Raw genomic sequence first — 18,486 nt, forward strand, 5'->3', positions numbered from 1 at the left:
AATGAAATGTGATAAAAAAAAAACACAAAAAAGGATGAGGTAACTACAAGTAGAGCCAAGGGACAATCAGACAGTTTCTACGAGGTGTTGGCTTTCCAATATATAACGAGGAAGAAGGGAGTAAAGTCAGAATGAGGCAACTTGTGACTCAATTATGATTTGATGTAAACACCAAATGCAAGCTATATCTTCCTAGCCACACAATATTCGAGTATTAGAAGCGTTTGCAATGTCAAGCGTGTGGCACAATTTTTTTTCATTTCATACAAGCTTGGAAACGCCTCTATGCTCACACATCAAATTCAAGAATAGGCAAAAGGCAAAGACATCCTTACATTTAAAGACTAAACTTGTAGACATTATTCTTTGACATAGAGCCTGAAATATTATTAATAGTTCAGAGAATTCCCTTAGATTTCACAAGAAGACACATGCATGATATACACAATACAACATAAAAGACACTCATCCAATAGTCACAAGTGACAGATAAAATCTCTCACCTAGCAAAACAAACATACTCAGCATCAGAATCCTCCACCTCTCGATTCTCGCGTGGGATGGAGCATTTATATGAATGAATAACCACTAAATTCCAAAAAAATATGAAATTCAACTCACAATTGTAGTACAATGAGTTCAGTTCTAATAACTTAAAGGTTTAACACATCAAGTTCTAATCTTGAATCCACCTCTGCTTGATTCAGATGTTGCTAGCTTTTGAAGCAGCTTCTTCTATGTATTGGAATCACAAACTCTTATAGTTGTTAAATCTCCAATAGCTTCACTCGAGTAGTTAATGATTGAACAGATCAGTCTAGTACAATTGCAGCCAACAAGCAGCACTGATGCTTGTTATAATTCTGAATCTTTCATGATGCCTCATGACTAAACATGAGCGAGGTCAAGGACAAAAATCATGCATCATCCAAAAGGACCTAAACACGATAACATTTGTATAAAAGTTGCCTCTTCTTCCTTGTTATAATTCTAATTCTAGTCTACTGTATCTGGGGGCTGTACAAGACTTTCTGCTTTGCTTGGACGCCCGTATTAGTCTATGGTACACGAACCACACGAACCGCTAAAAACTAGCAGTATCATGCTGCAATTTTCTGTGGCTGCTGGTGTTGAGACAAAGCTGTTCCTTGGTTTCTCCTGTAAAAGGAACCAAATGAATATGCAAATTCATGACATCTTAGGATTGGCTCTAATGGGGAAAATATGCATATTGCTGAACATGGTCACATAAGGTAATAAGATGAAAGAAGGATATAACAAGCTTAACTTCAACTGTGAATTGTTTTAAGCAGCAAAAGATTGGCATAAACCCCTAAAAGCCTTTCAACTTGTATATGAGAAGAGTACATTTTGCAACGATCGATCTAGGTTAAGCAAAGACTTCAACGCACCTCGTCAACCTATAATCTCTTCATGCAGTATACTTAAAATAAAATTCAGGCTCATGTAAGATGCAGATATCTTTGGTCTTTGGCTAGGTTGCTCAGACTCTTCAAAAATGTTGCTGGGTGCGTGTTACATCATCCAAACGTAGTGCATTGTTGGAGTACGACACCAGTGCGGCAATATTTTTTGAGAGTTCAAGCAACATAGTTCTTTGGAAGCATGGCATGCAGTACAGGAAACAAGAAACCAATTGGTAACATCTTCCCTCGTCTCATAGCAGTGCTATTATGCTATCATTATAGTACATGTGTTGGTGGGAGGTAGGTGGTTTCCGGTGGAATAGTCGCGGTGCGCACAAGCTGGTCCGGACACTACTGTGATTAAAAAAAAAAAGAAGAGGCAGAACCCATTGGTAGCCCTTAAAGTTGGCACCAACTTTCACTTCAGACAACTCAAGGCTTTGTTCATTTTAAACACCTCAAGTAGGGCACCATTGTGTCATGATATCTATCAGTTTCAACAGGACATCACTGTGTTACCATGGAATACTCGAGGTGTGCGTAAGCTGTGGCTCAGACACCACTGTTTTTTTAAAAAATTTTAAAAAAGGACTATTATGCTATTATCATATTACCCATCAGTTTCATTAGGACATCACTGTGGTACCACCAGCGAAGCAGTCCGCATAATTATTTTCGCTGTACAACCTACCATGCCAACATCCCAGCCTGTAGCTACCCACTAAACGACATACCTCTTAGAATCAACTTTATTAGCTATACAATCTCACTACTGTTCAATTAAACAATCTTGCTGAAAAGCACCACATCTTTGATCACAAAGAGGCTTTGGAATGAAATACCGACTTAAAAAAACTTTAAATGAACCCATAGCCATGTAAATTTGTTCTACTGACGTAACACAATTACTTTCTCCTCAAGGAAAACGGATTAAGTGCTTTCTATGCACCATTTACAGAACCAGAAATTAATAATTTCCATTTTAGTACTTCAACGATATTTTGATCATTTACTTCAATGAGGATTAAGGATGAATGAGTTGGAATGGAAATCACCTCATCTAAACAATTGCACAAATTCAATGTCTCTACTTAAGTAAGTGACAACTGACAACTAGGTTATCGTAGCAAATCCAAAAGAACAGGTAACAATTGCCTCTGAAAATTGGGGGATGGAGGACCTAGATCCATGCATGACAATATGACATAGAGATCATTTGTGTATTCTTTTTTTAATTGGAAATTCATGCTAGCTTATATGGAGTAAATAAAGAAATAAAAAAGGGGGCAAGAGGAATTCACTATAATTACTTAACAACTGACCTTGGCCTTTCTTTACCACTTTTTGATTTTTCACAGCATTCCTCGACTCTGGTTTCCAACGAGCATTTGCTAGTGATTCACCTAGTAACTCAGCAATCCCTATTGCCATTGCCTCGGCCTTTTTGAAATATGGAAACTTGTCTCCCTCAAAGTGATTAGATAACCACATGTACATGGACAACACTTGATGCTTAGTCTCTAGATCCAAGAGCTCCGAATCATTACGAGCAGAACAATTTGGCATGCCCATTGCTATATTAACAGGCAGCGCTTGTGCATAAGATGAAGCAAACTTCAGAAGATGGTACATTGCTTTTGGGTCTCTAATGTTAACAGGGGCGAAGCAAAAATTAAAACGATCTTCAAGAGATAATCCTTGAACTTTCTCCAGCATATTAGCTATCTTTTTTATGTGGTTATACTGGCACAAGAAGTAAGAACCATCCAAACGGCAATTTTCACCAAATCTATCAAGCAGCTCGGCGAATGTAAAGTTTGGAATTTGCCCCGCAAATAACTCAACCTGCTCATAGAAAGGAAAGAGCCCAACTTTGTTAGCTTCTTCAAATGGCTTCTTCAGACACTCAATTAAGTAGTCTAAATCCTCCAGCTGCACAGTGGTTGCTAGTCCTTCAGGATAGCGACTTCCTCTTCGACCAGCTCTTCCAGCAATCTGCTTCACCTGTGACGCAGGAACGGGAACAATCTTGTCACCGTTGTACTTCGACAGGGTATAGAAGACGATTCTCCGAATGTTTAGGTTTAAACCCATTCCGACCGCGTCACTGGCAACCAAGACATCGAACTCATTGTTTGGATCGTTAAATAAGGTAGCTTGCTGTCGTCGTGTCTCTGGTGGTAAGGCACCATATATTACACAACAACGGTGATTAGAATGCTTCTCAATTGCCAATTTTACTTCAAATATCTCTCTTCTTGAAAAGGCAACAACACAGTCCCCGGACCTCACTTTTTTGAGATCACCTAAAAGGGTCTTTGCTTCAACCACCAATGGCTTAAACCTCTCATAATGCTGTTCTACCAACTCATCCCCAGTTTCAGAACAGACTTTGCGAACAATTTTCAAAACACTTGGATCTCCACAAACATGTATCTCATCGGCTTTTAATCCTAGTAGAGCCCTCGTCCATGCATAACCTCTATGTGTGTCCGCCATCATTTGGATTTCATCAATAACTGCTACATCATACATCTCATCAGTCGAAACCATCTCAACCGTGCAAGCAACATGATTAGAAAATGGGATGTGCTTCTTCTCCTGCCCTGTAAGAAGACTACAGTATACCCCTAATCCATTCACCTTATCGAAAACTTCCATAGCCAACAATCTTAGAGGACTACAATAAATACCCTTCTTTGCTTCCATGAAACTTTGCAATGCATTATATGTTTTACCACTATTTGTGGGACCACAGTGATATATGATCTTGCGCTTCATCGCCCTGGCAAATGGAAACCAAGTATGAGGTTTTGTCAAATCGGCCGACTCAACCATTTTCCTGAAGTTATTTATCTCATCAGGAAACTCCTCTAAGCAAAATTCCACAAAGATCGGAAACAGAAACTTCTCAGCTTCAATACACGGACCAAGCGATACTAAGTACTTGACAATATCAACCTTACACTTCTTAAAGAAAAAATTTCGGAACTTCTGAGCTGCCGTAGAAAAAAATGAAGCCCCAATATACACAGCTAGAGCCTGATTCGAAGCCCATCCAGACTTAGCAAAACATCTAAATATCTCAATCAAAGTATCCCAATCAGCTCGTGTTTGCTGCTCACACTTGGTAGCATCCCTAAGCTCCCCATATATTTCGACCGGGTCACGATTAGCTATTTGAACAAAATTCAATCTTCTCTCAGACCCTAATCTTCCATTCTCACACTCATTCTCTTCCACATCCAACTCACAAATTTCTGATTCATTATCCCCATTTTCCACCACTGTGGAAAAAGGGTGTCCATAAAAATGAAAAAGATTCATTCTTTTCCATTGATTAAACCATAAAGATGAAAATTGAGGTGGGGTTCGTATTGGGTGTCCATAAACATGAAAATCTTGAATTTTTTTTGATTCTGTAAAATGGGTATGTAGGAATCTACTAGAAACTGAGAAAAATCTCAACTTTGATAGATTATTCTTGGATAAATACAGATAAAAAAGATTTCTTGCTGGTCTTATTGTCATTTAGGAGATAAAAGATTATTGCATCAAGAATGTAATATGCATAGAGCAAAACCAAAAAAAAAATTATACAGAAGCTAAAAATTACAAGTTAGGAAAATATTAAGCATACCTGGAAGAAAGGAAAAAGAGTGGTGAATGTTGGAACACAAACAAAAACCCTACGAAGGAAGTTGAAATACAGTGGACAGGAAAAAGAAAATTTTGTTTTCCTAGATTTTTTAGCATGTAGGGTTAAAAATTTTGTTAATATAAAAGTGGTTTTTAAAGAATAATAATAAATCTAAATACTCTACTATACTATTTTATCAGTTTTGTAAATTGAATATTTCACTAGGGAGTAGGATGTGGTATTTAATAACTTTTTTTTTTGTTTTAAAATTCAGTCATGTCCTCAATATATTAGAAATTATTCAAAAATATTTTTCTTCGATCTATAGGATAAATTTTTCCCTTTCTTTCATTTATTGAGTAAAAAATATCCTTAATTATTAGAAATTATTTAAAGTTTGACAAAAATTAACACATTCTAAATTGATTAGTTGCATGGAGCAGAAATTCTCTCTCTCTCATGTTAACTATCACTTTAGTTTGTTTTCAAAATGCAACCACAGATATAATCGAAACAAATTAATCAATATGGTATTCAACACATTCTTTAGAACAAAACATACCAAACATTATGTGTTTTAAATTCTAATTTCTTTAAGTTATCGAGTTCTAAATTAATAGCTAGTAAATATTCAAAGAATTTTTAAGACAAAATACAAAGTTTGAACCAACTATGGGTTCGGCAAAACCCCTAGTCGACACTCTCCATCCATTCATCCTTAACTTTTAAAGATTAGTCAAATTGATTTTCGAAAAGTAAAAAGTGACACATAAATTGGGTCGGAGGGAGTACACCATTTTGTTTTCTCATGCTGAGAATACTCCTCAACTTAAAAGAACTTCATTCAAAGTCTCAATCTTTGAAGTCTGAGAAAAATTCATCTCATCTTGTGAGCAGCCCAATAAATGGGTATTTTAGATTTTGGCCCATTATGAATTTTGACAGACTTTGGGGGGTCTAAGGATCAAAAAGCCCATTTCATTTCATCAATTACATTCAGTTTAATATGTAAATGACCCAATTTTTTTTGCTAAAATATGTGTAGTATTGTACCACATCATCATATGCTAACAAATTCCCAGAAAGATGCATAACAAATTGGATAACATTTTTAGTAGCAATGATTCTTATAAAGATGTCCCATACAACATAGTGGGAGGTATCACCGATGCACCAGTCTTAAGTTTAACGTTTCAGAATTAATTTCAGATGTGTGAGTCTTAAGTTTTAAAAAATTTAAATATACGTGTCTGAAGTTTAACTTGTCAACGTCTAACTTAAATATGTTTTATTGAAGTTCAACTTCAGACTTGTCTATAGTTAGGCTTGCAAAAGCCGAAGTTAAGAAATTGAGAAGTAAACAAATCTCAAAACATTTTAATTTGAAACTTATATTTTTGTCTCAATTTTAAACTTCAAACACGTATGTTTGAAGTTTGAATTACCTGCATTTTGGAAAAAAGTTTGTTTCTTGAGAAATAGGTTAGTATATGATGAAATGATATGAGAGACCCTAATACTTGACTCGAATTGTCAACTGGATCTTTCAAACTCACGACTTTGTCATCTAATATAAACTGATTTAAGAGTTCATCTTCATTCTTCATTCATTCGGCCTTGACAAAGCATCAAAAAAGCTGGCACTTAGTTAATGACAGTTGGTTTTGATATACTTATAGATCTCGTTAATTACTTGCATCCATGTTTATTAAAAGAACTAATTAAATTTGTGATTTGCTGATCACTAAAAATTGTTCATGTTTTACGCGTTAAATGTTTGAGTCAATAATCATCAAAAAAGCCCTATGAAAAAGAATAATATTAAGCAAGTCGAGAACCAGCAATTTGATAAAATATTCGACTTACACTACAACAAACAAAAGAGATATTTATTGGAATAAATTAAATTTTTCTTTAGCGGCAATATTTATTGCCATGAGTTAATGTCATTATGTTCCGAGTCGCTAAAGCCTTTAACGATATTTATATAAAGTGTTGGTTATAAATAGTCATATTTATTATTATCACAAAGTATACTATAGTGACAATTATACTATTTGCCGTTAAATTCTTTATTTGCTATATTAATGTTATGACTTACTATTCAAGTTGGTAGGGTCATGTTACTGTGAAAAGAACCTAAATATATATATATATATATATATATATCAAATTGCTTATAGAATTATACAACTGACACAAGTAATCAATTTCAAATAATTGATTGAAAATTTTATAGATTCATCACTTTGGGATTAATTTTTTTTTCCAACTATCCCTCCGCCTAACATTCTATTGTTATATTATTTAGAGCTAATGATCAAAAATACATTAAATATTATTATTTTTTTGCGAGTTTTATATCTCGACTATCTTATTATTCTCTTTACCTACTTAAACTATCACTCTCTTTGTATTGAAACACACCTCGATGCTAAGTTGGCCACATATATGTTCCCAATCGACAATAGGCGTGTGTAGGTCAACTCAACATTGAGGTGTGTTTTAATACAAAAGAAGTTATAGTTGAGGTATGAAACTCGCGAAAAAATGATAATTTAGGTAAGTAAATAGAACAATAGATAGTTAAGGTATAAAATTCATAAAAATATGATAATTTACGTGTATTTTTATCATTAACTGTATTTGCTAATCTTTTGTGTATGCCAAACAATCGTAAAAAGAAAAGTCGATGCCAGCAAGTTTAAATTATTGAGAGTTGGAGACTTTAATACTAAACACTAGGTGGGAAAATAAACGGAAATTAACTACTATAAAATAGCTAAAAAGATGTGAAAGGAATTTTTGATCTATTTTTCTTTTTAATCGATCTCAGAAAAAACTATTTTTTTTTAGCAATTTTTTAATTTCAACTTTCATTATGATATATGTAAGACCATAAGATTAAATGACATTTTGGTATATTTGACATACTTTCTCCGTCCATCTTTACTTGTCCATTATGCTAAAAATAGACGTCCAACAATACTTATCAAGTTTGAAAAATCAATGAATTATTCACTCATTTGTATCTATTTTACCTTACTATTAAATATTATTCAATATCTAATACATTTTTCAAAGCATTAAATTTAATATATTGAAAGGATAATATAGTAATATTATCATTATTATTTATTGTTTCTTAAGGTGTGCGTCAAGTCAATAGTAGATAACTATTGTTGAACAAAGTAAGTATCTAGGACCATAAAAAAGATTTTTATTTTTGTTTTCTTAAATTTTGTATCAAATTAAAATAGACCAAATAAACTAAAACTCAGAAAATCTTCTCAAAAGGAAAAAAGTCAATGTAATACTTGGTAAACGTAAACCTTATTATATAATATGCTAACTAATCACTGGTTACGTTGTGATAGAGGCACTTTATTTGTTTATAGGAGTATATAATTGATTGTTGACCAGTCTTCTCTGATCATAATAAAAAAATGTTATGTGTTTTATAATTTAATCTAAACGAATTTCTTGATGGTAGGTCATTAATTAAAGGAAAAGAATTTAATTATACGATCGAATTTTGAAAAAAGATTTATTTGTGTCATTCGTTAATAGTTAGACTTTATTATGTTACTGTCATTATACAAAGGGTTCAAGTTTTGATGATTTTGCAAAACTATTTTTTCCACGTGGCCTGTTATTAAAGGTCCATGTCACCAAAATTAAATTAGTTAAAAAAAAGTTCAAATATGCTACCGAATTTTGAGAAGAAATTCATATATATTATCCGTTAATAATTGGACGATCAATCATATTATTGTTGTTATAGAAAGGATTCATTCGTGCCACTACTTTTTAACGGTCAGGTTTATGGTTTTGCAAAAAAATAAATTTACGCGGCCACTTATTAGAGATCAAGTGTCAAAATCAAACCAAAGTTCTATGGCATTATTTAATTTTTTTCTGACCAGTTCAATTTTGAAAAAAATGGTTTTGTAAAACCACCCAACCTCATCGTTTAAAAATTATTAGCATGAATGAACCCTTTCTATAACGGTAGTGACATGATTGAACTCAACTATTAACTAATAACATAAATAAATATTTTTTTCAAAATTCGATGACATATTTAAGACTTTTGACTTAATTAAAATATTTTTGATCCAATGAGATAATCAATATGTATGTGACAGTTTTTGAGGGGTAAAGATTATACATCGATGATCATTTCACCACCTTCTTTTAAGTTATATTCGAAATTCCTAAATTTTTGCTAGTTTGTTTGCTTTAAATCAATTTCAGACACAAACTTCAGTTCGCGCTTAAAGTTTGGCATGCCAAAACTTAACTTGAGACAATTGAAAGTAGAAAAACTTTAGTCATTTTTGTGTGACTTTAAGGTACATATACGGATTTTTTGGCTAAGCAATTTCTTGTCCAAAACAACTTGTTCTTCGAATTTCAAAAATCTAACACATGAACACCTAAATCTATTCCAATAAACTCAAGTTTGACATATAAACATTAATTATCATGAAAAAACAAACCTCAATCATCAATATATTTCATAATTTCAAGCTTTTGTAATAACACCCGATCACTTGATTTAAACTCACTTTTTTATATTTGGAATTTAAGACTCATTTCTTCAAAACATTACACTTTAATTGCTATAGATTCGAAAATTACTATTGCCCATAAACAGAGGAGGAGAAGAAGCATTGGGTCAACTTAAATGACAACGACCAAATAAGCGTAGGTGATTCGATAGAATATTCACAAACTAGCTATTAACTTAATTGCAAAAGGGAATTAAGTTTATTAAAGTCAAATAAGTGGATTGAAAATAATTACTTTCAATGTAATGTAAGATAGTGGATATTTCCATAAATTCCTCCAAAGACATTTGGCAATCATACTATTGCATAGAATCAAAACATTTCCCTCCAAAGTTTTCAATTAAATTTTGTAACTTTCATCCACTTATTCTAATACCAATGAACAAAAATTGTTGAAAGATCAAAAGATGGCAGCTCTAGTGGTGGACAACCTCCTACGCAGACTAGAAGCATTTCCTATGTATAAAGTGGATACTCGTATATCTGAAGAGCTGCGCGATATTGAGAAAGTATTTAGTCGATTGCTGCCTCATCTACAGAATGCTGAATGGGATCAATTGCTGAACCATGAACAAGATCGGAGAAGATCAAATGATCCCTTTGATACAAGCGAATTGAATACCTGGCCTTGGCAAGTTGCAGTTTTGGCAGCTGATGTTGAACAAATATTTATAAGTTATAACTTCCACATGTATAACTTGTTCAATACTCCGATATTCTACATGAAGTTCTTGTATTCGTGTCATTTCAAGACGGATTCAAATAATATGGCTGATAAAATAAGGAGTTGTTTGTCAATTCTCTCTCGGTCTATCAGAGCCTCACGAATGATTCAGGCATTCTGCCCTCTTGATCAGACTTCTGCTGAGGATTGTGTATTGTTGCTAGGAAAGGTATCGGAATTGCTTACCAGTCCAAAGATGACAGAGTTGTTGCTGAAGCTGGAAAGGAACATATCCCCTCAGCATCAGCAATGGCCACTTGGTAACTTCCTTTCAAATAATGAGTCGACAACTAACCAAATTCGAATAAATCTTGAATCAGCACGCATGGTAGGCCAAGTGAAGGACGTGATACTTTTTGAATCAGCACACATGCTAGGCCAAGCGAAGGAGATGAAACTTCTTGGAGGATGGTTATATGCAAAGGAGGAAGAATTCCTTGCAATTACCAGATCCCATCAGCATCAGCATCAGCCAGTTGGTAACTTCCTTTCAAACCGTTGAAATTTACTTTTAGTTACTGGCAGTAATTTTTTTGCATAAAAAGTTGGTTCAGGATAAGGAGGTCATGACCTTAGATAGGAAGATGTAGAGGACACGTATTAGTGTTGGCTTGCTTAGAATGGTTGGTGTTTGCCATTGTACTAGTTGTATTATTGTAGCTCTTGTTTTTGATAATTATCATTGTTTATTATTGTTTTCAATAATCTATCCTAGTATGTTGTTTATTGTGTTTCAATCACAATTTTGTTGTTATTTTCGCTCTCTTCTGGTAGACTTTGCACTATTCCCTTGGTACCTGCTATATTTTCTTTACTATTTCCTTATTCTTTGTACCGGAATTTGTTGCACTTGAGCTGAAGGTTTTTCGGAAACAATCTCTCTACCTTCATGAGGTAGTGGTAAGGTCTACATACATTTTACCCTCCCTAGACCCCACTTGTGGGATTTCACTGGTATATTGTTGTTGTGGTTATTGTTATGCTTGTAAAATATTGAGAGATATTTGAATCACTTTTAATATGTATTTTCTGCACCATCATTTAAAAAATCAACACAAACAATGATTCAAGAACTAACCATATTCTAATGAATCTTGAATCAGCAGACATGGTAGGCCGGGAGGAGGAGGTGAAACTTCTTGAAGGGTGGTTATTGGCAAAGGAGGAAGAATTCCCTGACATTATCACCATATTAGGGGAGGAAGGAATTGGGAAAACAACTGTTGCAGAAGCTGTATATGAGCAAGTTAAAAAACACTTTGATTGTCATGCTTGGATCTCTGTGTCTAAAAATGATTCAACTAGGCGCATCATGCAAAGCATCTTGAAAGGCATCCTGAAAAGCATTTCAGTCATGTCTCCATACAATATAGACACAATGGGAGAAAAGCCCTTGAAGAAGTTGATCAACAGTTGGCTGATTGGAAGGAAGTTCTTGCTGATCTTGGACGATGTTCCATCATGGGAAATTGTTGAAGTTGTAAATAATGTTATACCTAGAGGGAGAGAAACAACAAAGATACTTGTTACATCTCGGGTAATAAACCAGCCCTCTTATCGTACAAATGTTTGCAAGTTATGCGATCTAAATTCAATTTGTTCATCCCACTTGCTGCACAAGCATGCCTGCACCTCTGAGTGTGGCAAGGAATTCTTTTCTTCTGTAGATTCAGTAGCTAAGGAAATTGTGAGACTATGTTGTGGTCTCCCCCTTGCTATTGTAACAGTTGGAAGGATGCTCTCAACAAAGCACACGGCTGAAGATTGGATCAAAGTCCATCAAATGTTTTTGAGAGGGGCTAGCTTCATGTCATTATGTTATGCTGATTTGAGCCCAGCACTCCAAAGCTGCTTCTTATATGCTGCCTCATTCCCTTGTCACTTTGAGATCTCATGTAAAAAGATGAAACGTCTATGGATAGCTGAGGACTTCGTGCAGCACGACAACAACAGAACTTTGGAGGAATCAGCACAGGATCAACTAGAAGAGCTAATCCACAGGAACATGATTCAGGTAGTCAAGAGAAACATAGATGGAAGCGTCAAAACTTGTCGAATCCTCATAAGTATGCGTGAATTTGCTTTGAGACGATCGGTAGGGAATCATTTTACTGTCATCCTTCCAAGCTTAAAGCACACGCTCCCCGAGAAATGTCATCGTGCATTTTTATATGGTGCCAGATATGATGGTACTTCAATGAGTAAGTTCTCTCGAAAAGACTTTAGCGGGCTTTACTCTTTTCTTGCACTTGAACTAAATCAGCACCAGGCACCCCTCAGTTTAAATGACTTCAGATTGTTATGTGTCTTGGAACTTCAAGGTTTTTGTCATGAATTATTGCCTGATGCCATAGGAGATCTATCTTTACTACGGTATTTAGGATTGAGGAGTGGTAAGATTAAGAAACTACCAGTGTCTCTCAAGAAGTTAAGGAGATTACAAACTTTGGACATTAGGGACACGTTTATAAGGGACTTGCCTGATGATTTAGAAGGTTTGCAGAAGCTGAGGCATCTTCTTCTTGAAGGATCATTTGCCGACAAGGTAGTTAATCTTAGAGATGGGATTATTGAAGCCTTTATAGATCTGCAAACGCTTGCTGGACTCAAAATGACAGAGGCTATAGCAAAAGGGCTAATTAATTTAAGAGGGATAAGAAAATTATCGATTGGTGCAGTACAAGGTTTCCATTTGCTTCCCTTGTTTAAGGCTGTAGAAAGGATGGAATATCTCAGATCCTTTACCATGAAAGGTTCTTTTGAGGATCAAAGTTACAATATTCCATTCCCTCGACTGGACAGCCTAGAAAAGCTTTGTATTGGTGGTCCTATGAAGAATTATTTACTTGATGGGGTTAGTAAATCACACTATGTTAAGAGTTTATATTTATGGGACAGCAAGCTTACTAAAGATCCTCTCTGGTCTCTCCAACATCTGTCTAATCTTACCGTGCTATCACTTTGCAATTCATATGATGGGAAAAACATTGAGTTTGGACATGGAGGCTTCCCCAAACTGAAGAAATTATCCATTCTCCATTGCCAAAATCTTAAAAGTTGGGAAGAGATACCACATGGAGGAATGACAAACCTTGAGACATTGAATCTTGGATATTGCCCCTCCCTTGTTGAGCTTCCGAAAGGGTTGGAGAACCTAAATTCTCTTTGTTCCATACAAGTCTCAAACATGTCATCTCAGTTCATGCAAGATGTTCATGAATTACGATCAATTTCCAAAGTTTCGATATCTATTCGAGGTACAGTACAATCAAATCCAAAGAGTAACATCAAAACAGCACAATGAAGCAAATCAGCCAGCAGATCTGAAGTCGCATCATTCCATGTCCTTGAAAAATATGAGTATCAATCTTTTGAGTTTATCTAGTCAGAGCTGCTTGTCTGTTGTATATTTCCTATTACTGTCACTCTTTGTATTGTATATAAATACTCCTTTGGTTCAGTGAATAAAATGAAAAGCTTTCCTGGCAGTGCTGCATAATCCTGATAATCACCAGACCAATTATTTCTTTCATAAGTTCACATGCATGACAGCCTTACCAAACTGTCCAAATACTGCTTACATCCGAAATGTTCGACAAATAGCTGATCAACTAGCATCTGCTGATGCTCCAGTGAGTCATGGTGATTTGTTTTGCACAGAGTCAAAAGTTGCCGTCTACTGGCTGTACTGTGGCTCAGCAACTTACCGATCAATAACAACTAGTCTTCAAAACCACCACAAAGTGCCAAGTTTGCTATCTCTGCCAACGACTTAAATTCTAGCTGGCTTGTGGACTCTGGCGCCTCTAACAATATTACCAATGATCTCTCGTACCTTTCTCGACACAATGATTATGATGGTAGCAAAGATATCCTAATCGTGGATGGTAAATCTCTTTACATTAGCCACACTTATTCCTCAAAACTGCCTTTCACATCCCTTAGCTTGCAAGATGTTTTGTATGTCCCATCTATGAAAGGAAATTTGATTTCTGTTTACAAACTTTGTTGTGATAATTTGTTGTGAAGGATTTGTGCACGGGGGAACAGCCAACCAACCATCCAACCAATGACACATCAACACTTTCTCGTCCTAGTCCTAGTGCTCATGTTACCTCTACCAACTCTCTTGAATGTTGACATCAATGTCTCGGCCATCCTTCCTTGAAAATTTTAAGCTATGTTTTCCAAAAGTGCCATTTCCTAGGTCTAGTTTACAAGAATCTTTTAATTGTAGTTCCTGTCATTGCAATAAAATACAAAGTAAAAGTTCCTCTGGAACTTCTCTATAAAAATGTTTTGGGTGAAGGCTCCAATTCAGTCATTTGATGATTTTAGCTATTACTTGAATAATTATTTTAGTCATTTTATGAAATATATATGGTTCAAGTTAACTTCAACGATGCTAATGCCACCCTTCAAGATAAGTCTATAGATTTAACCTCTAGTTGACCCAATGCATCCCACCCATGTATGCCGCCTCAACAAGGCTATATAAAGCCTTAAGGAGGCACCTCGGGCTTGGTATTCTGCACTTAAGGTTTTTCTGGTTCATTTTGGATTCACTACAACTCATTCGGATCATTCCCTTTTTCTCAAGAGGAGGAGGTCAGTAGTCACAATCTCCCTTATTCTCTCTGTCGATGATTTGATAATTGTTGGCTCTAATCCTGATGTTGCTAATCACCTTATTTGCAGCTTGGGAAACAGGTTTTCAATCAAAGACCTTGAGGATCTTAATTATTTACTTGGTGTTGAAGCTAGACATACTCTTGGGTATATTCTTAAATATGAGTTGGATATCTGTGACGTGCCAATATGTTGAATGCCAGTGCTGTCCCGATGCAACTCTCTACAACACACAACCTAAGGCATCATGATAGCTTGCATCTTAAATAAACCAACTACTTATCGAGCACTCCTAGTAATGAAGTGCCTTGAACGTATGGACGTCAGTACAAAGACAACATGTACTCGTAGTAAAGCAGACAGAATAATAGGTAGACAAAAACGGATGCTCATATGAGTCAGATATTGAAATGAAACTTATGAGCATACAAGTGACAGATGTACAATATGAAACCGTAACCTATGCATCAACCTTATTAGCTTATCATACAACGTCTTCTAAGTTGTTCATTATAATATAGCACCTAATAGTTTTCCTAGGTGATGTTATAACTACTTCTAATACAAATGATCATATGATGGCCTACCGAAGGCGATCCATGTCAAGTGTAAGGCATGTGTTGCCTAAATACTCAGCTCTATGTTTTTATACACATAACTGTCATCGAGGTCTGACATAAGGTGCGCCCTCCACCCAGCAAACTGTGCTTCATTGGTCTTACCATAAATCATTGCAAGGGCATGGTTGAACATGGCTTGTTTTACAGTCGACACTCCAATTGGGCAGGAATCATGATGATCAAGCTCTACCACTGCAAGTATGGTGTTTATGGGCCCTAACCTCAATCATCTACAGAGGCTGAATATCGATCAGTGTCCTCCACCACTACTGAAGTTTTGACTGATTAATTTATTTCAGGAACTTCTTATTTCACTGTCTGATGTTCCTGTTAACTACAATAATGATTAACCTATGTTTGTGACAATCCAGTGTTCCACTCTAAAATGAAACAGATTGAAGATGGCTACTACTTCGTTCACTCCAAGATTGCTGCTAAGGTTCTTTGCGTTATTACTTTAAATACTGTTTTGATTGTTACTTAAATTTATTGTATCGTATGTTAAATCCATCGTTATTACTTCTGATTTTGATCTTCTTTATACTATTTCCATAATGTGCTTGATTCTGTTTGCTGTTCTCCTCTGTTATATGTTTCCTATTACTAGCACTCTTTGTATTGTAAATAAATACTCCTTTGGTTCAGTGAATAAAATGAAAAGCTTTCTTGATCATTCAACATCTTATATTGTAACAGCATTTTTTCCCAATACATAGCATCACATTGAACTGGAGAGAAAGTTAAAAAAAGAAAGAAAAAAAAAAGATAATCGTTCAGTTCTCGATCAAGTAGATGATAAGCAACCAGATATATGTTATGAACTCTCCACCGGTGACAAGATGCTCAGCGTGTTGTTTCCCTGGAACAAAAATTGCAGAATAGGATAGTATATCCACCCAGACTTCAAATAACACTCTCCATGTGTTTTCCACTTCTTCAGCTAGCCTATACTCCCGGATACGTTGACAACCAATCTCTAGAGCTAGTTCATAGCCATCTAGTAACACGTTAGAGACGTTCCTTGGTCGTTCCTTTCTTTGGATTTCACGTAAATTAGTGTATGCAGGTTCAATCTTATCGACGATCTCTGTTATCACCTGACTCTGAATCTCCATTTCATCATAGAATCTGTTAATTGTATCACATACATTTCGATAGCTTTGTATCTCTTTTGTTGTCAGTGGTGATAGTATCTCTGGATGAGCTTGCAGTAGATATAACATGTAGTCTGAGAGGTACTTGGCATACTGAAGATAATGTGATTCCTCCAATTGATAGTATAATCTGTAGCACACATCGGTGGCTAAGTGCCAAACTATAACACATTCTACAAAATTCGTGGATTCGAAGATATTATGATCAGGTATTTGGTCACGCACGGCTGTGCTGATCAGAGATTGGAACCTGAAGTGATCATCCTCCATTCGCTCTCTCCTTAGTCGCTGTCCAATACAGTCAAAGACCAAATTTAGGAATCTGCTTTCCTCATCAGGCCGATGATCATGAATGTCTTCAATGGAGATACGGCTAATGTAGTTAAGGTTATTCCAGGACTGTTTCAGATCAAAATAGCCTAAGAACCATTTAAAAGGGGCATTCTGCTTGGAATCATTAAAGCAGAAAGGAAGTAAGCTGAACTGTCCTATATTTAAGGTGGGATTTGTGTCTCGGGCCATTATACGTCTACCTGGAAGCCTTACAATAAAGCCCTCCAAACCACGCCACATTTTTCCCTCACGGATCCCAATCTGCACCATAAAGCGTTTTGACAGTATGGACTCCATCAAACTCCCTAGTTCAAGGAGGACTGCCATAATTATCAGGAGAAAGGTGACAATTTTGTCAAAGTTGTCTACTTGGTTAAATTCATCATCGCTGTCAACTCCAACAGAAAACAGGATAAGTGCGACACATACTGAAAGTAAGCTTACAAATCGGGCAATCCAGCCCCACCAAGTATGCAAGAATGCCATTTTTGTGTAGAAATGGTCGTATGCAAAACATAGTTCCGTCTTTATGTTGTTGAAAGCAGTAGCAGCATCTCCGAGGTTAAAAGTTTCTCCACGCCAACGCCCACCTCTAATTCTGTAGCAATCTTTGGACGACCTACCTTCAACGTACAGGTCTTTGTGCTTGTTGAAAGCACGATAAGCTTTACACAGGGCTATTACATTTTCCTCCCTGGACGCCACAAGAAGAGCATCAGCTTCATCGTTAGCATCATCGCCTAGATGATCATTTTCTTCCCCATCAATATTACTGCCAACTGGATTAAATGCTTCTACAAGATTGCCTTCTCTACGTGTGCGAATGAGATCATCTATTATTTTATTAATTTCCAAAATGCCAAGGCCACCAGGGCCATCTTCCTTGAAAATGGATCTATGGAGATCATTCATGCTTCCTTTTTTATGCGCCAAAACTCGTTCAGCAAACTTTAAAGAGCCCCCAACCAACATGATGCGCGACGCCAAGGTGAACCATCTTGTTGAGGATCCCAGAATACTTATCGTCAGAGCTGTAAACTCATAGTATAAGAATTTAAAGAAATGACTCAGCCAAAATTCATTATCTGCCAAGGAAATGCCTACAAGTGTACTGTGCCTGCCCAAGTGCAGTAGGATGAAGGGTGACCAGATAACCAAAAGGTTCTTGATCTTTTTGTTATGATCATCGGATGATGATGAGCCACTTGGTCCTAATGGCAAGTGAAAGATGGCTCCTAGACACAACGTTGCAACGAAATCAGCAGCAAGGAAAACCCCAAGCCACAAAGTCTTTCTCACAGTTCCAACTGAATTCCTTCTTTTGTATGTCCAAAATATAAGAAAAGACTGCAATGTTATGCTAAACATAATGGAATATCCCAATT

The 18,486-nt window shown here is 35.9% G+C and overlaps 2 protein-coding genes across 2 annotated transcripts; one reads left to right on the plus strand and one right to left on the minus strand.

The window, feature by feature from the left end:
* Positions 1-386: 386 nt before the first annotated feature.
* LOC129896673 (DExH-box ATP-dependent RNA helicase DExH18, mitochondrial) lies at positions 387-5,147 on the minus strand. The gene is made up of 2 exons (XM_055972615.1): positions 2,750-5,147; positions 387-1,158 (listed from the first exon to the last, which is right to left on the minus strand). Exons 1-2 carry the CDS (start codon positions 4,956-4,958, stop codon positions 1,085-1,087), a joined length of 2,283 nt encoding a protein of 760 aa, XP_055828590.1. The 5' UTR covers positions 4,959-5,147; the 3' UTR covers positions 387-1,084.
* A 6,326-nt stretch (positions 5,148-11,473) lies between these two features.
* Positions 11,474-16,098, plus strand: LOC129884963 (disease resistance protein RPM1-like). Its single transcript, XM_055959224.1, has 4 exons — positions 11,474-13,622; positions 13,918-14,050; positions 14,149-14,252; positions 15,986-16,098. The coding sequence occupies exons 1-4, from the start codon at positions 11,474-11,476 to the stop codon at positions 16,096-16,098; spliced, it is 2,499 nt and encodes an 832-aa protein (XP_055815199.1).
* Positions 16,099-18,486: the final 2,388 nt, after the last annotated feature.

Source organism: Solanum dulcamara, chromosome 1 (genome assembly GCF_947179165.1).
Source record: "Solanum dulcamara chromosome 1, daSolDulc1.2, whole genome shotgun sequence".
NCBI lineage: Eukaryota > Viridiplantae > Streptophyta > Magnoliopsida > Solanales > Solanaceae > Solanum > Solanum dulcamara.